The sequence below is a fragment of the Monopterus albus genome, unplaced genomic scaffold, assembly GCF_001952655.1.
Source record: "Monopterus albus unplaced genomic scaffold, M_albus_1.0 scaffold7.1, whole genome shotgun sequence".
Lineage (NCBI taxonomy): Eukaryota > Metazoa > Chordata > Actinopteri > Synbranchiformes > Synbranchidae > Monopterus > Monopterus albus.
The window spans coordinates 2,021,200-2,044,041 of NW_018127887.1; the positions used below are offsets into that span (position 1 = coordinate 2,021,200).

General features: G+C 38.4%; 1 protein-coding gene across 5 annotated transcripts; it reads right to left on the bottom strand.

The window, feature by feature from the left end:
- Positions 1-1,519: 1,519 nt before the first annotated feature.
- tasor2 (transcription activation suppressor family member 2) lies at positions 1,520-22,645 on the bottom strand. Of its 5 annotated transcripts, none has more exons than XM_020623269.1 (22): positions 22,490-22,645; positions 20,409-20,557; positions 19,942-20,037; positions 19,783-19,855; positions 17,512-17,603; positions 17,279-17,416; positions 16,918-17,051; positions 16,754-16,770; positions 15,766-15,865; positions 15,570-15,664; positions 15,336-15,442; positions 14,833-14,905; positions 14,665-14,736; positions 12,391-14,544; positions 11,278-11,593; positions 10,607-11,063; positions 6,025-9,648; positions 5,367-5,486; positions 5,123-5,276; positions 4,910-5,015; positions 3,695-3,876; positions 1,520-3,043 (listed from the first exon to the last, which is right to left on the bottom strand). In XM_020623269.1, exons 1-22 carry the CDS (start codon positions 22,524-22,526, stop codon positions 2,949-2,951), a joined length of 8,391 nt encoding a protein of 2,796 aa, XP_020478925.1. In that variant the 5' UTR covers positions 22,527-22,645; the 3' UTR covers positions 1,520-2,948. The 5 variants fall into 5 exon arrangements, with proteins under 5 accessions (XP_020478925.1, XP_020478914.1, XP_020478898.1 ...); XM_020623258.1 differs by having other exon boundaries at positions 10,622-11,063; positions 11,278-12,019; XM_020623242.1 differs by having other exon boundaries at positions 11,278-12,019.
- Between the last annotated feature and the right edge of the window lie 197 nt (positions 22,646-22,842).

The window sequence follows — 22,842 nt, forward strand, 5'->3', positions numbered from 1 at the left end:
GAGGCCCCGGGGAAGACGCAGGACATGCTGGAGGGACGATGTCTCTCGGCTGGCCTGGGAACGCCTTGGCATTCCCCTGGAGGAGCTAGAGGAAGTGTCTGGAGAGAGGGAAGTCTGGACATCTTTGCTTAGACTGCTGCCCCCGCGACCCGGTCCCGGATAAGCGGAAGAAAATGGATGGATGGATGGATGTATAACAACTGCTTTCACTTTTGGTAGGCCCCTACTTCAAGTAGTTTTTTCAGGGTGCTACATTTGTACTGAATGAAGGATGTTTCTATACTGTAGTATTGCTATCTTTACTTAAGTAAATAGATTAGATTAGATTAGATTTAACTTTTTTGTCATTACCTATGTACAAGCACAAGGCAACAAAATACAACAAATAATCTGAGGACTTCTTCCAACACTGCATGGCAGTTTCATTATTCCCTCATGGCACCCAGAAACCAATCAGTAGCCTACATGGCATCAATCCCGATAATAGTTCATGTTGTATCTACCAACAATTGCCAAACATTCACAGGTATCAGCTTCCCAAATTTGAGTATTTGCGATTGTCAGTTTTCTGTGATAGTAACCTCATGATGACAATAACTGTCACTATCAAAAGTGTTGTGTTGTTCTCAGTTATCAAGCAGACAGGAACCAATTTTGCTCTTACCATGGCCATTGATCACACTACCTAGTGTGTTTTTTTCTCATAATGCTCTCAGATGACACAAATATGGTTTGATTGAGCAACTAATGCAGGTTTAACTGCCTGCACTAGATGGTGCTGGATTAAAACAAATCCAACCTGATGATTTTCAATGACAATAGGCAACTACAAAAAATATAATGTAATGTCACAAAAATCTTGATGTCATTAAGTGCTTTAAATCATGCTTTATAAAATTATGTCTTTTAGGTGTACAGTATTTCTAAAATATAAGCTTATTCAGTCTTATCTCTGCTGCACTATTTATACAAACGCCCCGTTCTTACATGTAATACTGTTTTTTGGGCATCACAGGACACAACTGAAAGCAATATGCCTGTGAATTTAATGTCCTCTCTCATGGTTTTAAGTTGCATCCCAAATCTACATCTTGTGTAAACTGTGCTATAAATCTTTCTAAACAATTTTATTTGTTGTGATTTAGGCTACAGTGAGCACCAGTGTTATTGGTTTTATCTAGTTTATGTATTTATTTTAAAGCATCTGAATCTACTGCATATGTTTTATATTTGTTGTTGTGGCATACTTTTGCTATATAAAAATTTTATATTATCCTCTTGAGCATGGCTTACTGTTTTGTAACCTCTGTGTTCTGTGCTGCTGCTGCTGCTGCTGTCCTGGCCAGGGCAGTCCTGTTTTTATTCTCATTGAGGCTCTATCCTGGCTAAATAAAGTTCTTCATAATTTTCCATTGCGTATTTTATGGCTCACTCTACCTACACAAACACATATTTACTTATAACAAAGGAATATATCAAAGCAATGTCAAGAGTCAAGAAAATCTTTATTGTCATTATGCATAGCACAACAAAATTTCTTCCAGGAGCTCTCGGATTAAAAGGCACATTATTTACATAAATAACACAAGAATTGTACAGTTAATATATGAATATAAACAAATAAAAATGAAGATGTGGAGGACTTAATCAGGTCAACAGCATATTAGCAGCAGAAGTATATAGTACCATTCTAAAGTGCAGCTCAGTGCAAATGTAACTAAATATTGAAGCAATGGCCCACTACAAACTCCTCAACTATCGCTTTGTATTATAACCAGGTAAGCCATGACCATTCAGTATCAGAGTACTACCTTTTTATTCCCTAGAACCCACATGTTAAAGCAATACTGGAGTAAATCTAAATAAATTCACTAACAAAACCATGGCCTTCTACTGTTTTCAAGCATACCGTAGTTATTTATTTATTTAGAGAAGTAAATCTCACACTAAAACTTCACTGAGTTTTTCATCTTCTGTCACTACCAGGTTTAATTTCTAAATCAAGGCTGAGTGTAAATTAAGACTAGAATTACTTAAAGTTGTGAATACATAACATTAGTTTTGAAGCATGCCACTCTGATGAAATTGAACTTGATTTTCTTTGCCAAAATTATATATTGATTTTAACAATCTTTTTCTGTTGAGTGAAGAACATTCATTTTTAACAGCAAGATGGAGGCCATTTATCTTTGTTGTGGGTCTCAGGTTGTTCTGTAAATGGGAACATGTCCTGAAGTGTAGCGCGAGTAGTCAGGAACAGGGTGCAGATTCTTCATCCAACATTGATTTTTTTTTTTTTCCCCAAGCAAAACAACAAAACACAGCTCTTCATTCCTAGTTATTGTTCTGTATAGAATTAATATAATTAAACATTTTTAGCATCTTGTAATAATGCTAAATAGCTGCACTTAAACAATACAAGAGTTAGGAAACACTGGCAGCAACCACTACAATAGCTTATAACATCATACTTTAATATGAAACACGCAACTTGAAAGCAGCTTAATTTAGCAAGTCCTGGATAAAGTACTACAATAACATTCATCAAAAACTCTTTGTGAACAGTCTCCTGACCAAAAAAAGTTAAAACTACACTAGTGGACTACTAATGATTGTGCTGCAATTGTATAAAGTCTGAATTACAAGATTGCTAACAAAATATACAAAATGTACAAATTACTTCGAACAAGTTTATAATATAAGTTACAATAAAAAATACAACACAATACAGGACATACGGTGTGTAGGACACTCCTGTCTAATAGTAATTCCAATATTCAATGTACTTATTAGTGAACAATACTTTACAAATTTACAACTGAACATGGATCAAAAACATGTCAAGCCAGTAATTATTGCTACATACAAAATGAAGCCATCACTTGTCAATTACTGGTTTCTTCTCAAATCCAGTAAGTTTTTGACAGTTGTATACTTGAAAACAGTCATCAGACAGTAAACATTTTGCTTGGAGAGTTCATGAGGAAAGAGTTGACAGTCATTGTTAAAATTCCATTTCTCCCAAATGCACTGTCTGTTGTATCTGTAAGAACAAGAAATGCATATTATTCTTTTTGCACTAGGAAACTAAAACCTTTACAGGTTCACTCAGACTAGAGTGTGGAATACCTGAATTGAGCCCGACAGGACCCATCAGTGCCCAAGGGGGTTTAGGCAGAAATGTAGAAATTATGTTTAGGTCTGGGTTGGGCTTGGACGTGTAGGTCAAGGTTTAGGCTACATGGCTGGAGCACTCAAATGTCTGCTTCATTTAATGATAAAGGGAAAAATACTATACAAAATCAACTGTGTTGGACTCAGGTCGGGTTTAGACATTATATACTAGAAGCTTCCGGTCTGGTCCAAGTCGGGTTCTGATGCTACACTCTTGGGTACGGGTTGGGTTTGGACAGAGATATGCAGCTGGATCCATGCTCTAACTCAGACATGGTGCAAAAACTCAACTGCTGCTATTGGTCTTTTAGGGATTAAAAAAAAAAGTATCTACAAATATTAACATGGTCAGTTTTGAGCCACTGACACATGGAAATGTATGATTTAATTAACCTGTAATTAAAGGTAACATTAGACATGTTTATAAAATCATGCAAACTACACCTTCAAAAAATAAAACCACAATGTCAGGTGATTGTATTCCAAGTATCAGTTCAAAATGAGTGCATTAGGATCTCACCAGTAATAAAAACAGAATAACGGGCTGATATGTTCTGGACCTGCAAGCGGACCAAACATGTCAGATAGTCAGGCTGATCTTTTGACATGAGATCACACTCATGGTAAGGCAAGACCTCCAGTATTCCGGTGTCCTGACACCAGTTTATGAACTGCTTCTTCTCCTTTGCCTCTGCACTCAACCTGTAATTTGGACAAGAAAATGTTCAACCATGCAGACAAGATTTCAACAAACTTTTTATAAGGTGCACTACTGTAAATTCATCTTTACACACAGCTCAAATTTCCCTCTGTCCTCTAGCAGGCTGTTTTGGAAATTATCAACATAAAATGTACATTATTCATGAGCAACTACTCTCATTGCCTGGAGGTGATGATGTTCACCCCAAGCCAATCAAAATAAGACCTAATAAATAACGCAAGTACCCTTACACTCAGTCCTTACCTTGCAACAATGGCTGCAGCTGGGACTGCAGGACAGTATATAAAGAAATATGAACGACAGTCTGATTCTGAATGGGAAGGAGAGGAACCTGCTGTTGCAGACTGGACACTTCAACTGGATGTTTTAGAATAGCATAATCATGTTTAAGTTTCCTAACAAAGTAACAGTAATTTTCTGAAAACACAGTCAGAGGCAGCTAGCTTAGTTTTAGCACAGCTGTTTTCAATTAGCTACATAAAGCCATGGTTATGTTTGAGGTACTGGTCATTGCCCTGTTTTCTGTGACATCAACACAGAGCCAGAATCGCTTACAGTTGTGCTTGAGGCTTGCTTGGCTCACTGCAGTCTTCTCCTAAACGATATGTGTTGCTGCTGAGAAAACCACAATCTAAACCACTGGAATAACAATAGAAGAAGTAATGTACAGGAAATACATCCTGTAGCAGCAGATATCGACCCTGCAGAGTAGGTTATACTTGTGTAATAACCAATGTGTTGTAGCTGGCAAGCACATCAAGTCACTGATGTCTGTTTAGGGTTGTATAGATGTCTGTAGAGATTAACCTGCTCACACACTCTTCCCCCGAACTGGTCCATTACCTACTTTTCCAGCTTGCTCTACACAGTGTGGTTTTTCTGTTTACTAGAATATGTTGCATTATAAGTTTTATCTTTTTGGGGAAAAAATGAACTACAAAAAACATTAGAACAGCTATGAAAGGGAGAAACAGGGCACTTTTGTAGTCATTTCCAAGGCTGAACCCACCCCACCTTGCATTTTCTTTCAGCTGACGACTGTCTCTGTAGTGTAACATCCATTTCCACTTCCCTGTTCTGCTTAGCTCTTGCAAGATGTCAGAGATTTTTTTCAGATTGCCTAAAAATTCAACACAAAGTGAAGGTCATGAATAACTTAGGCTGCTTGCATGACAAGATCTTATGCTGTATAACAAAAAGCTGTTACTAAGTAAAAAGTGCACATACAGATCCTGAGCTTCTCCAGTGCTGCCCTATCAAACATTATAAAACCACCCTGGGTGAAGAGTTCCTGATGGGTGAGATTTACAACATCATCAGGTTGATCGATTCCAGCAAAGTGTACTCCTGGTGACTTCTTCAGCTCGAGCAAATGTGGGATCTAAGATACCAGAGAGAAGAGTCATCAAATCGTGATTATCTATAATTGCCAAAGTCCTATTGTGATCTTTTACACTAGCTGATCCCTTACCTCCCAAATGTGCCCTGCAATGTCTTCATTCTTGAGGATAATGAGTAGAGGCGAACCTTTCTCACTGAGAAAAAACTCAGATGGCTGTACAGCAGTATGGCCCTCTGCCTCCAACTGTGCCTTTAGAAGATCAAGGAGAAATGACAATCTTAAAAAGCCACTTTCCACAGAAACCTCTTAAGACACCCCAGTTGCCCATACATTTACTTGGTGTTCAGTCATATTTTCACCAAAACATGACTAAACACTGCTTATGTCTCAATTCACATGCACAACCCTGTCAAACAGGCAGGTAGCCACACACTTGAAAGTTAACAATTGTTTATTCTTGACCTAGAGAGCAGCTTGTTCATATTTGCTGACTGGGACAGAAGCGGTATGTTTAGCCATAAAACTAATGTGGGAAACCAGAAAGGTTATTACTCTGCAGAACTAGGATAAGAAATTTGCATGGATATTTTGAATTTTTTTTTTTTTTGCAGTGAACCCAAGCTATCTCCATTATTGAGCAAACAATAATTTTGTGCTGGTACCTGTAGCAGGCATGAATATTACATGGTCAAAAAATACATTTTGGATGTCATATCACTCTCAGTTCAAGAATGCATGCATAATTGAAAAATATATTCCATTATAAGTTTTTGAAAAATCATCTTACCTTGGTTTCTTCAAAGAAGGCATCATCTGACGTCACTAATATGTAGAATCTATACCTTGTTTTACAGGATTTCTTCACCAGTGAATTCAGATTACTATGGAAGCTCTCATGCATCTCTCTCTTTATTTGATCCCAGAAGTCAAAATGGTTACTTGATTCAGCCTTTTGGTAACCTCTGTCCATTCTGAAGTGCTTAGATCCATATGGGATGGTTTTGAAAGCACAAACATCATTCATCATTGCCTTGTAAAGTCTGGCACATTCTGCAGTCACAGCAGAAACTCCAGATTGTTCTACAGGGCTGGTTGTTCCTGGAGTTAATTTTTGAGGATGCAAAGCCTTTTTTTCCTCTGTGGTGTGTGTCAGGTCTTTTCTGTCTGACATGTCTACTTTGATTTTTTGTCCAACAAGTGAGGGTGCATCCAAGAAATCCAGTAACTCCTCGTGATCCTCTATACTGGAAAAGTTCACAGTCATAGGACTAGAGGAAGGCAACTGCAATTTGTCACGGGCATCCTGCTGGCAGATGGGTCCTCTCTTACTCCTTTTCAGAAGCTGTTTCATTTGTTCTGAGAAGATAAGGTGTTCCTGGTCCATAGATGCCTGAGTTAGGTCATCTTGTAAGCACCTCTGAGAAACCTGCTCCAGAAAAGAAAAACATTTCTTCGAGTCGGTGTTATAGATTGTACATACAAGTGAACTTTGAGGTCCCAGGATGACACTGTCATGCATTATGCTTTTATTTCTGTAATCCAAAACTGAAGCTGATGCATCTGAGCAGTCTTCTGGATGCAACTCAATGTTCTCTTCAGTTGTTTGGTAATCTTTCTCAACTAAACTATATGTCAAGAAACCTTTGTTTCCATGAACAAGCTTAGAAGAATTTTCTGCTGATTGAAATGACTGCATGGAGAGAGAAGATAGGGCAGTCTTGTTGGATTTTGATATTTTCCTTTTTTGATACTTATATGATGGCTCTGGATGTGTGGATTTGCCCTTATTCGAGTTAGATTTACTACTGGCATTTACATTTGATAACCAGCTACTTTTGGAAAAAAGCTCACTGGCCACTTTCTGATCATCATTTAGTCTTTCACAGTTTTCCTTGAAACCTTCAGTCTTCTCCAAGAGCACAGAAGTAGGTGTGGTGTATGTGACCATAGAACTTTTAATCTGTTCACTTTTGGGAGAGATTTTAGTTTGTTCATCTTCAGATATATATTGTGCTCGACTTTCATCACTATTAGATGGTTTCACAACCATGACAGAATGCTGACTGCATGAATGGGGTTCAAGATTTAAATTGGACAGTGATGTGGAGTTATGTCTGTATTGGTCCATTTTTGGTTTAACAGCTTGCGAACACTCAGGAGGGGGAAACGATGCATAGGAATGACAATCATCTTGCCCTACAGACATTTCTTTTAATTTATCCATTCTTTCAAAATAGTGTTCAGGAACTGATGAGATGGTTTTCTTTAGCTTCAAACCAACACCAAGTACTTGTTCTAATTTACGCTTGAAAGGTGATATGAGAAAATGATTTGATGATTCTGTATGCAGATCTTGTGAGGTAGAGGCAGACACTATTGCTGGTTTTGTATTGCTTGTTTTCTTGCCATTCAAGTCAGCTGAGGTGTGGTTTGGAGATAAGCAAATCGGGATGGAATTGTTGGGGTTAGGGTTTTGGTCAAGAGAATGCTTCGTATTAGCAGTTTCAGTCTGATTGGGTCTGTCAGTATGGTTTGCTTCGGAGAGGAACTTGCTTATACTCTGTAGAACTCTCAGAGTTCTTAGTTCAACATCAGGATGAAGACCACCATGAGGGTTGGCATTGCAGCCAACTGTAGACTCCTCACAGACCTTTTGCTCAGGGGACATCACATCTTGTACAGGTGCTGAGCAACTGCCAGTAGAGTTCTGGGTTATGTTGACATATGGCTTCTCATCTATAGTTGGTGTAGGGCATCTGTCATCACACTCACCTCCCAAGATTACTGGCTTGTTTGTTTCACTTGCATCAAGAAGAGTGCCAGCACACAATTCTGTCTTTTTACTATACGTCTGAAATGTACTACATAGTTCTGTGGGTAAGTCAGGGTAAGTCGTTTCACCGATAAATGGTATTACTTTTTGGCCATGAAAAATTTCTTCAAACTTGCCCTCTTGGTGTGAGACATGTGCTTGTACTATATTCTCTCCAGAGATGTCTATTCCAATAGATGGAATCATAACCCCACCCTGACTTTTCTCAAATCCCTCATTTGTTTTGCTTATTTTGAGATCTGATTCTGTAATCATCGTCTCTTCAGCTTCACATTTTTTTATTTCCTTATCCTGTAGTGAATGAGACTTATGATGAGATTGTTCTTTTATAGAGTGTTTTTCCCTTCCCTCAACTGATCTGGTTTCCTGATCTTCATGAACATCTCTACTCACACCAAAACTGAAGCTTGCCATCACCATATTTTGGCTTCCTGTTTCCACTCTGTCTTTTGTCTGGGGAATAAACCCATCTACACAAGACCCATCTAATGAACAGGCGCTCTCATCAGAAATGGATAATGCTTCCTTCTGACAATGTGCCTCATCTGTTAAAATCAAAATTTCTGGAATTTCTTCAGTGGTAGGTTCTCTACATACAGGCTCCATTAATGATAGAGTGTGTAGATTTTTTTCTGAAATGTCACATTCATCTGTCAGTGCATTTGCACTGAGCTTTCGTAGCTCAAAGTCATGGTAGGTTTCTTCTTCTTCACAGTTTGATTGAGGTGGTTGCTCATGAACGTGTGCTCGGTGACTACAATATGCAATACAATCATTTTTGACTGAATCAGGGCTGTCGCGCATCATAGGCAATGGTTGATCACTCAAGTCACTGCCAGCTTCCACAGATGAAATGCATCTCTCTCTCTCACCAAGTCCATCTTCTTTTCCACAGTGATCGTCACCTGTGATCATTTTGCCTTCATGTTCTGTACAACAATTCATATCTTCATTAACATTTTCAGCCAAGACAGACCAGGCTGGAGAGACCACATTAAGTTCCTGACTTGATACATGCTTCTTATTTTCTAAACAATTTCCATTGCAGATGACACTTAATTCCTTCTTTGTAGAATCAACTGTAGTGATCACTTCTGGAGAAGGTTCTATATTCCATTCTTTGGATAGATTTTCTTTCACTTCTGAATTTTCCCCATCTTTGGATTCAATTTCTTCAAGCTCAACTTTCTGAACCACCTTATCTGCTTCTTTGTAGGACTCTGTCTCTTTGTCCATTATGGATTTTGATGAATCCGTTGCTGGCTTTTGCACCAAACCTGTCTCTGTACATTCTGAATTTTCAGTTGCAGCTTTCATAGCCACCTTCTCTTGGCTGGATCCATGTAAAACAAAGCCAGTTACTGAAGTTGTCTTAACATTTTGTGGCTCAATCGTTGCATTTTCCTTCTGTTTTTGTGAAGGAATGAATGACCCATCATCTTTACAGGATGGTACATCAGTGTGTTCCAGGCAACCAGTGTTTTGTGATGGAGTACAAGTTTTCTCGGTTATAATGATGTGTTTGACATCATTCACATTACTGGCAACCTCTGTGGAGTATAGCATCGTTTTGTGACACTGAAAAAAAGAGAGTAAACAGAACATCAAAATTACATACTACAGACACTGTGTTGTTCATCAGGGAAAGCCAATTCTCTTGTTTTTCAATGCTATGAACATTTTGCCATGATTTTTCAGCCACAATATTGTAAATCACAATTATAAAAAGCAGCTACATTTATAGTAGGTGAAAACAATAACCGAGAATATTTGTCAACATGACCAGAGATGTGATGAAAGTTTATCAAAAATCTGTTTTATGACCAAAGAAAAAGGCACAAAAATCTCAACTCCACATGCCCAGAAAACTTGGATGCAATTTTGGAACCAATATTACATTTCTGTACTCACCTATCACAACATATGCCATATAGAATGAGTTCAGCACGGGTATGGGCATGACTGACACTGAACTGGGCTCTTACAAAAGTAAACAACCACCTGCACTTTTCTGGTATATGACTAATTCAGTGAAAACCATAAGGAGAACTTCCACTGGACACTAGAGAAGGCTAAAAGGGGAGGAAGGGAGCTGACTGTGACTGACCATTATTGAAGCTCAACCCTACTTCAACTGCAGAAAATCTCTCTCTGCTGTGCAAGAGGTGTGCATGCCACCTTATGCAAGAGGTATTTGCATGTCCCTGTATACCTGGGAGCTATAGGTCTCCCATTGCAAATTTGTTCATGTATAGAGGCCAGAAACAGAAACACCCTCACAAAAATGCCCAAACAGAACATTGCTCTTAAAACTAGGGAAAACTGAGCTCCCCGAGTTTTAATTTGACTTACCCTAAAACTGATGAGAGCTAATTAGAATGGAATATTATAACATACTCAGACCAAAAGAAAGGTGCAAATCAGTGGTTTCCAGCTTTTAACTTCCTATTATTGCATAATCCTACCTACTTTGAACCCCTCACCCTAAAATAAATCACTAGGTGTAGTCAGTGCAATATTGGCAATATTACCATACCTGAAATTCACTTGCCTTCTGTAGGCCCAAGGATGACTTGAATGTGTTAAATGTGTCATTAGCTTTTTTCTGTTCACTAGACAAAGGAATCTCTATCCTGTTGGCCTGCAGATCTGAGGTGATTGTCTCTGAATTAGAGCTTCTCAGGGATAAATCCAAAACAGAAGATCCTTGGTCCAAGAAAGAACCGTCTTTTTTCCTAAGGTCCAAAGCTTTTGAAGAGTCTGATACACTTGGGAAAGGAGCAAATGAACTGCCCATGAGCTCAGACTGAGATGGGGTTGAACTCACTTCGTTGGGCATTTCCAAAGAATCACTCCCTTCTGAACATGGATGTGTAAAGTTCGAGTCAACATGAAAGAACCTGGCTGTTGAACGACTGTAAAAGAGACCTATCCACATGTGGACAATCAGCCGCACCTCTTCATCTGTGTCTTCAATGGAGAAATCCCATGGTCTATCAAAATTGTGAAATGTACAAAAATTAGCTCTTTTGGTTAAATAACTGATGTTCATGTCATCTGAACGGCAAGTCAGCTTTACTACATATTGGCCCACATTGTCAACTACGGATAAAACAAGTAAAGCATTGAAATAACCTGGCAAAAAACATTTTTTATTTACTTTCATACTGAGATTCCTTGTATGAATAAGTAACAAAATGGACATACCCATGCAAGGCTCGGATGATAGTTCTGTCCTTTGAGTCACTTGTAAACTTGCTGTCTAGATTAAAGTCATAGTTTTCTTTCCATTGCCTTGTGACGTGAACAGTGCCATCCTTCTTAACAAAAGTGTGACAGTGTCCGAACCTTTGCCTCTGGACCATATGTTTTTCTGGGTATTCTGGAGTCCTGTGATTGCGTTTACCACTGACTTCCTGACAGACAGAGGGCTGTAGCGTTTGAATTCCATCCCCATACAATTGCTGGTGATAGTACAGCAGTCTGGTAGAACCACTTAGAGGGAATACCTGGAATGGTGTACCTGGTAAATCCAACAGTAGAGAAGAAGATGGGGTCAATGAGTAAGAATGTTCCTTAAATATCAAACCAACTAATTCACTGCTTCCCACAAGAGGACTTGGTGAAGGAGACTCAAGAGCTTGGCTGGGTCTAGCAGCAGGCTGTTTAAGCAGAGAATGAAGAACTGACTCTTGTTCAGCACTGCTGACAGCTTTTGTAAGATCACACTTCTTCAAACTTGTCTCAAGTGCTGGGTCTGGTTGTGGTGGAACCTGGTCATTACTGGCACTGAGTGCCAAGTCAGCAAGTAAGTTCAAAGCATCTGTAGATGAGCAAGCACTGTTCATTTGTTCCTTAACAGTCTTACTGACAGAATTATCCCTAGTACCCTCTTTGTCTTTGAGTTTTTCAGTGGCAAAACAAGCTGGGGTTTGAAAATGCAACCACCCTGTAAAGACAAAACAGGAGAAAAAAAAAGAAATTGCATGAAAATAGAAAGTAGCACATTAAAAGCATCTGAAATATACTAATGTATTAAGTTAGGAACTTGTTTCCAACATGTAACCTATACGATTATTTCATATGAAGAGACTGGTTTGCCAAACCAAGTTTGGGCGCAGATGGACAGGACTGGCAAAAATGCAAAAGAAGAGCAAAGGCAAACTAAGAACTTGCAAAAACGTAGCAAAGCACAGTGACAGCATGCTGAGGATAGTTGCAAAAGTGACAGAGCCAAGAAAAAGGTCAGTCAGTTTAAATGTTCTGCACAATGCTGAAGCAGCATTACACATCATACAAGAATTTTGAAACACGACTTACATTTCTCTTTAATATATTCTGCAGGGATGCCTTGATGGTTTTTGAGTGTTTTAATCCTACCCCTTCCCCTTCCCCTTTTTGGGAAAATTGATGGAGGCCTTTGAATGACTTCAGGATGTTTGTCCAAAACAATCTGGTCTTTTGTCCTTGATGACTCTTTCCTTACTGTAGTATCTTGACCATTAGTTTTCTCTTTAGGGGTCAGGCCTAGGGCATATGCAAAAAGAGGGTCAAGTGATAGCATCTTTGAAACTTCCTTAACACCCACACTGGTGTCCTGGACACTTGAAGCAGCATTATTACTCTTCAGTGCCTCAGCATCAGAGTCAGCTTTACTTTTCTTGACACAAGGTTCAGCGTCTTGGGCCACATCTTTAGTTATTCCTTCTGGCCGAGGTAAATCTGTTTTTCTCTTTCCTCTTGAAAGAACAGATTTTAGTTTACTCAACAGTAATTGACCCTTTGTTGCCCACTTCCCTTGGGAGAAGGTATCAGTGTGTTTTCCTTTAACTGCTTCTGAGGGAGGAGCGCCTGTACAATCATTCTTTGAACAATGCTCACTATTATCTGGATATGAAGGCAACGAATCACTGCCATTGCCTGATTGCCTCAAAAGGCATGACTGATCATAACTGACCACGGTGTTTTGAAAATGGTCCCCTCCATCCTTGGATGTTGTGACCTCTGTTTCGTCCACTGCTGTCTTTGGAGCAGTGTTGTACTTTTGCTCCAGTTTGACAGTGTCATGAGTATTCACAGAGGCATCAACCAACATTTTTTCAGTATACTGTTCATCTTTTGTAGATTCAAGCTTATTCTTTAAAGACTTAATGTGATCAGTAACATCCACAAATCCATGAGGAACTAAGATTCTTCCACATTGGCTGACAACTGGCTGTATGTCCCAGCGCTCAGTTTTCTTTCTCAGAAGACCAACTTCAAGTTCCTTTAAAACTGTGCTTTCCGAGCTTTGCTGTCTGGGGTCTGATGCTAAACCAACAGCAGCATATCTCATTTTCTTATGTTTTGATGAAAGTTTTCCAAATATGCGTTTCCGCCTTCTTAATTTCCTCCAATCAATATTCAAAGGTTTCCTCAGCTGTGAGTGACCTGATGAATCCTTAGTCAGGCCATCATTCTGACTCATAAAGATGTCATCCTCCACTGGTATCCTGACTGACTGCAAACTGGGAGTCTCACGGCAAGCTTTAGATGCCCTTTTCTGACCTTTGGAAGATCCCTTAGACAGTTTCCTCAGTTTTATTTTTGTGAGATTGGTGGCCTCAGGGCAATCTCCATTTGTGACCCTGACAGTCTCATCATTTAGGTAGCTCACACTTGTTGCTTGTTCTTTGACTGATGAAAAACCAGAAAGATGAAAGTCATTATGCTTTGCTGTTGCCACACCACTGTCATCAGTCATACTTCGCTCTGCTGAAGTGAAACTGACAATCAGTTCTGCTGGAAGATCATCTGATACAGGGGAAGACAGAAAATCTTTTGCCCCTTTATCATCAGCTTTAATCAGAACAGTCAGGTCAGATTTTTCATCATCTTTGGTAGCATGTCCAGCTTGCAAATCAACTGGTACAATATTTTGAGGCTCAGTGGTTACATCAACTTGTTCTTCAGCACTTATCCTGCTGTCCAAAGATGTCTCAATATTTACAGGGAATGCTTGAACTGCCAACTGGTCTTTGGACTCAGTATTAAAAGAACTGGCTGGTGCCTCCTCCGGTGATGATAAACAGATGTAGACATCCTCATCAAGGTCTTCACTTCGCTCCTCTCGTCCAGTTGCCAGGATTTCTAAAGCACTGGACACTGGCAACTGAAAAGAGACTGGTTTATTCAGGTATGACCTGACATTCTGCCATGCCCTGTTAGTCCACTCAGTGGATGAGTAGAGGTGTTTATGGGCATCTGGCACATCATACTGATATGGAAAGATGCTGACTTCCCTAGAGGGACTTAATGTCAGTTTGGGATTTATCAGTGTTGCATAATTCTGCATATGCTGTGCCAAAACTTCACACAGTTCTTCACTTGGGTTGATGGGCATTTTCTCTGCTTCAGCCTCTGCGTAACTTAGTAATGGTAGAACCTGAAGGACTTCAAATGAGATGGCAGGCTTTTTCTGTTCACATTTTATGTCTGTGATAAAGAAAAAAAAACTTGTTTAATTTTTGTTTTCTTGGATATCAGCTTGGCAAATGTCAATTGATTTAATGACGCAAGAAACAAAGTGAGACTATCCACTGGTGACATAATCACCTCTCTGTACAAGTCGTGTGTCTGGAAACACAAACATGCCTTGCAGGACCTCAGCTGCATTTGAACCCGTATCTTAAAAAAAACACAAAGATGTACAGGTAGAGTGGAATTACGATTGTTAAAGAATTCTGCAGTTTTGTCAAAAATGTCATCATTTTCATATCTTACCATCGTATGTGAGGAAATGGGAGGAAGGCAACAGAAAAAGAAAACCACCATCATTCAGTGGAAGAGGGAGAGCCTGTGCAAAATGAGTTTGTCAGGCATGTTTTTTTTTTAAATGTTATGCATCATTCAACCACATTTTGACATGCAGTGCAAACTGATATAAAAATGAGGCCAAGTGCTGTAATGCAGAGGAAATCTCCTGTGCCGAAACCTTTAGATGATCAGCTGACTAGTCAATCGACTAAATAATTGACAATTTTAACAATCAATTAACTATTCAAGTTATTTATTTTATATACGTTTTTTTGTGAAAATTGACTAGCTTTATGTCATTACTCAGTTTGTAAACATCTGCTAACCACACCGAACAGACCATTTAAAAAAAAAAAAAAACACTTTGGGGTCTGATAAACCATAATGGGCATTTGTCATTATTTTTGGCATTTTAAAGAAGAATTACTAAGACTTACAATCTCTGATAAGCCTACAATAAACAAACTCACAATATCTTTGTCCTTGATCTCCTGCAGAAGCAGAGAGAACAGACTGGTCTCTTCTGCCTCAGAAGGAACCAACTCACACAGACTGCAGTATAAGCCATTGAGAAAGACTGAAAGTGAGCAAAACAGTCCAAAATCATTAATGCTATGCTTCTTAAATCCATGAAACAAGTTGAAACACTCCTTGAAAATGTAACCTTTTAACAAAGATTTTCTTCTGACATCTTAAAAACGCACCTTCATCATGGAAACAGGTTTCAAAGACTGCACTTGGCAACAGCTGTCTCAGGTCACACATGGAAATAACTTGGTCAACTTTCACCACTGGTGGTCTTAAACAGAAACAAGGGCAAACACCAGAATATAAGTTACACAATCAAAGTGATCCATCAACAAATACACTGTCTATTTTCGCTTGGTGTCATTAGCTTACAGTTTCCCAGTGATCAAGGCCTTTGATGTAGACCTCAGCCCAACATCATAGAACTGGCTGCCGAGTTGGAGCTTACCCTTCCAGGTCAAAAAATGACAAACTGAAAAAAAAAAAAAAAAAAAAAAAAAAAAAAAAGAGAAGAACTGTTAAAAAAATAAATATCCATGTCTGGTAGAAACCATTCAATAATTTTTAATTAGATACAGTTAGTGGTCACCTTATTTACTTCTTTAAAATCTAATGCAGCCCAATACCACATCTCAGCCATAAATTTTAAATTCACAAATAATGCCAATTGTAACTGACATTGACAGAGAGGTAATAATTTAACTATATATGTATTACTGAGATTGTAGTTTGCAGTGGTGCTGAAAGGGACTGCATTATATTGAGATTAATGTTTTACTCACTCCCTTTACAAACATGAGGAAGGTGGAATATTAGAAACATCTCAAAATAATAATGTCCATACAATGATATACTCAAAAATCAATCCACTCTACTCTGCCCAGCACTCTCTCTCGCTGCTCCATTATGCTCTATTATGATCTGCTATGCTCAGACACTCCCTGCCCAGCTCTTCAGATATGTATTTGTCATTATGAAATTACAATAAATGAGAATGCAACAAAACCTACTGATCAAACAGAAATAATTCAAAGTATCTGATTGGTCAGACAAAAATGTTTAGAAGCTAATATATCTGCACTGCTGCCAGTGATGTTCAATGAGTCTGGGTCACAGGAGGCTTCATCAGCACCTCTACACAGTAAGACACGGTTTTGAGCATATTTATACAACAAAAAAGTTTAGATGTTTATCTGTGTATGATTCTTTCAAGAATAGATTGTTCTGCATTTGGTGTGAGCACATATTCAAACAATGGCGCACACCTATATTTTTGGCTCGAATACCAATTAATAAACCTTAAGGCAATATTACTGTTCCTCTTGACAGTAATACACTGGGTTTGCTGCACGTTACCTACCCAATTTTTTCTCCTCACTGAAAAGAGAAATGGGAAAACCATTAATCAATATGGCTTAAAAATTCTCATATTAATGTTGTTAGATTAGGAACATACTAATATTCAGGGCAGATAATTTGTTGCACGGTGCATGTGTTATAATAATAATAATAATAATACAGTACCTTTTCTCTTGTGGTACTACAAGTGTTGCTTTAGTATCTGTATATGAAAATGATACAATAGCAAAAGGGCAGGTGGCACTGGGCGATTCAGCTGTTTCATTGCTTCCATCCTCAAGTAGCTCGTACATGTAATACTGCAAGACCAAAACAAGAGGCATTTCATGAAATCATTATGGTGTGGCAGTTTTTATACATTTACATTCTCTGCACATTTTAATTCTACATTAACTGAAAAATAAGCAATTCAAATTTTCCAAAAAATTACCCTTATCACAGTGTTACATCTCTTAACAAGCTAATCACACCTACAGATTAAAATTGCTGTGGATATCATGATGCTCTGTCATGTGACACTTCTCACCTGGGTTCTCTCAAAGGCAAGAAAGGAGCTGGTTTTGGCAGATACTGAAGGCAACTCTTCTGACACATGACAGTCAAAACCACCAGTGGGTGTTGTGAAATTCTGGGTGTAGTTCTCTAAAACTTTTTTAACCCTGCCCTGTTGGTAATAAAGAACAATATTTTTCATGAAATAAACATTTTCTTTGAATGAAAACACAGTGACCATATTATGTCATACAAGTATTTCAATACCTTTGTCAATCGAATGATGGCAATGTAACCAGATTTCCCATGATACCAGCGATTCAGATCCAAACAGTCAGAATACACTGATATGTAAACACCTAAGAAAACACAGAAAACTCAATGTGTATGCAGGTAGGAATAAATACAGGTAGGGCAACTTGTTGAGATTTGAGAACATCATAAATTTTAAAGTGCCTTTCAAAAGAAATGACACTCCTACAGTGGGACAACCACACCCAGCCCACACCTTGAAAGATGAAATATGTCGCAACCGCACACCACACATTTACTATTACTTTACAACTACTGGAATAACTTCGCCCGCTGCGGCTGAACATGAACTCAAAGGAGTGTTACTCTATTTTCTGAACAGGATGTTTTCATAGAATGGAATCCTGCCATTTATCAAATCTTACCACCAAGATATTTTAACATAAAATTAAAAGCCCTGCGATGGATTGGCGACCTGTCCAGGGTGTACCCTGCCTTCACCCGATTGCCGGCCGGGATTGGCTCTGGCCCCCCCGTGACCCCGTTCAGGGACTAAGCGTTAGAAAATAAAAATAAAAATAAAAAAATTTTAATGCTCAAAAGGGGTGAAGACTATAAGCAGTGTAGATCCAGATTTTTCAGAGGGACTGCAGGTCAGTTTTGAAAACCACAGTATAACTAAAATTAAATAAAAATGATTAGTAGTGATCAGATTTGTCCTTTCCACTCATTTTACAAGTAAGTATGCATATTTATTTCATTCACACAGATCTGGGCCTTCTCTCATATCAAGCACTTACTGTAATTCTTAGTTTCCACAAGCCAAATCAATAAAATCTATTGATTTCACAAAAGGAATTGTAGCTTCCCTGCAAGACCCTACTACTAATGACACTAGAATCTTAATTTCTACTTTTACCTCTTCCATTATATCTTGGTGAGTATTTAAAAATAGCTTTAATTTCTAAAACTTTACCCATAGAAAGATGGACTTTTGGGCTTTGACATCAGCTGACTGAAGGATGTGGGGTGTGTGGTGCTGCTTCCTTACTAAAGGCCTGTACATGTCTTTAAACGTAGTGTCCTTTCTTAAGTGAGGTAAGAGCCCATTTTGGAAAAAAAATGTAAACTCAAGTTATTTAGGGCTTCAGACCTCTGGTTATACAATACATAATAAAAATATCTGGTATAAAAAAGTAGAATTAAATAAAATACATGAATATATGAATGTAAATTAGTAAAACACTTCACAAAGAGACATTCAGTTAGGATCTCACTCATGGAAAACAACTTAAAAACTTGAATGTAGGAAGGAAAAGCAGTCAGTAACTAGTTTGGCAGGTATAGCGGGTCTTCTATACTCTTGCACAAGCAGTCTGCTCTCAAAGTAAAGAAAGGTATGACCAAAAAGGTACACCCTTTCCAAATGTGTTTATCCTTAAAGAAACATAGTAAGAGTTCATGTGTTATGATATCTATAACAGTAAATCTGATATAGCGCCATGGAAATCTCCATAGGAAATAAAACACGGAAAAAAGGACTGTATGTAAAGTGCAACAGATTATCTACATGCTCCACTGCTGTATGCATTTACATGCGACACACTAGATTACTTGTATTCACGTGCCAGTGTGATTTCCTACTGCTCACAGACAAAAGTTGCATAACAGCCACACTTAGAACAAACTAGAGTGGGTAGATGTCTAACAATGGAAATCTTGGAGACAACATTTCAAACTTGAAGTTAAGACGAAACAGATTTAATATGAAACTGAAAACAGAATACACCAGCCTTCTGCCTCCAACACTCCACATATGCTGAACTGCTGTACACCAACTTAGTTTCTGTTTCATAAAACAAATCCTTCCACTTTCATTTGTATAAATTCATAGAGCCCTGTAACTTGCTTTCACTTTCAAAGGCAGAGGAGCACTGGGCACTCAACATGGACTATTCTGTTACTTGATCAGAACTACAGATATTTGGGATAGTGTGCACGCATGGACAAGTACTGGGATATGGATAATAAGGTAACCAGTTAAATTCCTCAAATCAACAGTAAAGGCTAAATCTAATTCTTTCCACATTTTACAAGGTAACCAGTAAGTATATTTAAGTAATATGTTACAGAAATTGTTGTATACAAACCTGAAATGGGTGTTTTCTTCATTGAAATGTTACCTCTTTTCCTGAATGGCTGAGCTGTACATACTAGACTGTCATGGTGAGCTCACCACTAGTTGACATAGCAGCAGTTTGAGGGAGGAAAAAAATAATAATTTACCCTTCGAGGGATCGCCCAGAGTTGTGCATGTGCTGTTTCCACTGACCACACCAGTTTCTCCAAGTAGACGAGCCTTTAAACATATAAGAATATCAGTATCAAAAAAGACTGAAGGACATGTTGGATTTTCTCAAAGGTTGCAGTGTATCTAGTCTGTACCTCATTGAGGCCATCAAACAGCAAAAACCCATAAGTTTCTGTCAGATCCTCCTCCGAATATCCCACTGCTCTTTTCTTTGCTCGGAAGGCATTATACTGATGTAAGAGAGAGATAAAAACATAAAAAATATGTGTCATAAAATGCTGTCTGTCGTGCCATTTCAATTTCACAGAGGTATCTGTACATTTATTATTCTTTGTAAAGGTTTTCTGGACAACTTTGGGCCTATTGTATGGTACTTCACAACATTGCCTAAATAATGTGGCCAAAACTTAAGCACTTGCTACCAAGGTTTCTCTCCTGGTTATTACAAAAACAAGAACAAAAAGAATGGAATATTTTACCAAACATTTATTTATATCCATCAAATACTGCACAGTTGATTAAATGCTATATTGATTTATGTTGAACCAGTGTAACTTAATGTTTAAGGACATTTAAATGGTAGAATAGGAACTAGAAGTACCTTTTCTTCCAGTACTGGATTCTTGACCAAAACAGCAGACTTGTATCTGAAACATTGCTTCGACTCCTCGTACAAGTACGCACTTTGAAGTGGAGCCAAAATATTGCTTTTAAAGACATCAGAACCGTCTTCCACGGGTATTAAGACATCTAAAAGTGAGCAAAAATACCAACATAAACACAATAGGCCAGTACAAGTACATTGCGAAACTGCGTTTTCACTTTCTAACGCTACCAGGAAAAAGTTTCGTAACCCTAGGACAATTTGTCCTGTGAGGCATATACCTTATCTGCGGGTCCGTTTTTTGTCTAATCATATAGCAGCTGTGGTCTATGCCTATATAGCAAGTAGCCTATAATGTGGAGAAATACTTTAGTTAGGCTGAACCTAAAGTGAACGTATGGAGAGAAAACTCGTCACCTTTACTCGAGGCACCACCATTTCCACTTTCCATTGCTGAACACTTATGAAATCTGCCCGTCTCCCTTTGTCCTTCGAGGAAAACAGCAGTCTCTGGTTTTAAACATTACAATAAAATTATAAAGTCCCGTGTGTGCGCTGTATCCATAAATTCTGTCCAAATCGGTTGCGCTTTTGCCGCATTTCAAATGACATGTTAATGCGACAACCAGGAAGTTACAAAACAGCCGACAGCCCGAACACGTAAAGCCAAATGTATCCACTTAAATCCACTTTATCGTTTCATAGAAAATAAATCCGTTTAAATATTTAAATGTGTTAAGTCTTCAACGTGCTTCCAGGCGTGTGCAACAACCACATGCGTAGTCCCTTTGGAAAAAGAAACAGAAACCTATCGAGGCGAAAGCATCCATCTTGAAAGTCTTAACTGTGGTGGGGAAGCAGTTATTAAAGCTCTGCCCAGGCTACTTTGCGCCTGTGTATAGGTCGGTTTTCCTTCTCCCCGTTAAAAACTAATGACTCATTGCCATAACCGAACTGGCGCTGCCAAACGTATATCTCTAACATAATACAACGTGTATCCGGTTTTGGGGGTTTATAATGTGTGAGTTTACAGTATAGCGTAGTTTCATGTTACAACGCCGAAGGGGAAATTGGTATTGGTGGTTTACCAATTGACAGCAGGCATCGTAGTATGTTTACCAACTACTAAGAATGAACCACTGAACTTTAAGCTTTGCCAGCACTGTGGTAGCATCAACTTTGGGTAATGTTTAAAGATATACCCATAGAAAAGCACAAAATCCTGATATGTTAATGACTGAAAACATCGTTGGTACTCTTTCAATGTAGTGAGTTTTTGGAGTTAATGAGTTGTTCCGCTTGCACAGAATTATGGCTCTGAATTAGTCTGAAATTCAGCTCAGAGTTGGTCAACTACATCCATTACCTTACAAGCATTAGGCCTATGCTTTACCGAGAACTCCAAGAGTAATTGGGTCATCTCAGGCTATACAAAACATATTTAGATGCAGCATGGAAGTAACAATTGAAGCTTGGCCAATTTAAAGTCCCCAATGGCATGCTTATTTCCAGCTATTTAATGTTTAATCTTGGGTACCTCTAGATTATCTTGGCACTCCTCATAACTCAAAATAGTCTACATGGTTTTTTTTTTTCCAGAATAATAAAACCAAAAAGCACATTCCTAAAAATGAGAGGATAGTTTGTGAGCACACACAACTCCTGCTGCCGGTGTTAGTGTTATACCATAATTTTCAGTGTACCATACTGTAGAAAGCAGCAAACACAGTTGCAAGAGTTTCTGCACAGCTGTGAGCTACTGTAGTTAATGTCTTTGTGTATTTACAGTTATGTGGATATGAAAGTGACACAAAGAAAAGCACCCAAAACAGCACAAAAGACATAATATCCAAAATACAAGATGAACTATCTTAAATGAATAATACTTCATACATTAGATCATTACTCTGGATCAATAATGGCTAAAAACAACAGGTAAAAGTTAGGTGGTTCCCTTAAGCCATCTGCACAAATCATAAATTCCAACAAAAAAAGCAGTGAACACTGAACCTACATTAGCCTATAGTTTTTATTCACTAACTCTGACAGGCCTTCGTCAAATAAAAAATTGTTCTTACCTGCACACTCATAAACATCTATGCAGTTTTGTATCATATTGATTTAAATTTTTTGTAAGGGATTAATTTGTTAGCTAGCATAAAGCCTTAATGTCATTTATGTAGCTAGCTAGCTAGCTAGCAAAACTCTGATTTATCCAGACTGCATGACAAGTACAGCTCTCAGAAGTGAAGGTACAACGAGGAGATGCGCCCAGTGGCTGGTTACAGTATAGATGATAAATCCCGCGTGAACTAAAAGCACAAATCAAATAAAGTATTCCCAGAGGTGATTTTCGTTGTTTTTAATGGATAATATCACGCTGGTTTGTTTACAGGTGGTAATTTTTCTAGTAAGTTTGTTTTATAAAGTT

Excerpts from the sequence above, each read along its gene's own strand:
- tasor2 (XM_020623242.1), bottom strand. The coding sequence starts at position 22,526 with ATGATACAAAACTGCATAGATGTTTATGAGTGTGCAG. Across the intron at positions 19,856-19,941 it reads TGTTTGATGGCCTCAATGAG|GCTCGTCTACTTGGAGAAAC; the intron begins GTACAGACTAGA and ends ATATGTTTAAAG. Across the intron at positions 17,052-17,278 it reads TTGCCTTTGAGAGAACCCAG|TATTACATGTACGAGCTACT; the intron begins GTGAGAAGTGTC and ends TTGGTCTTGCAG.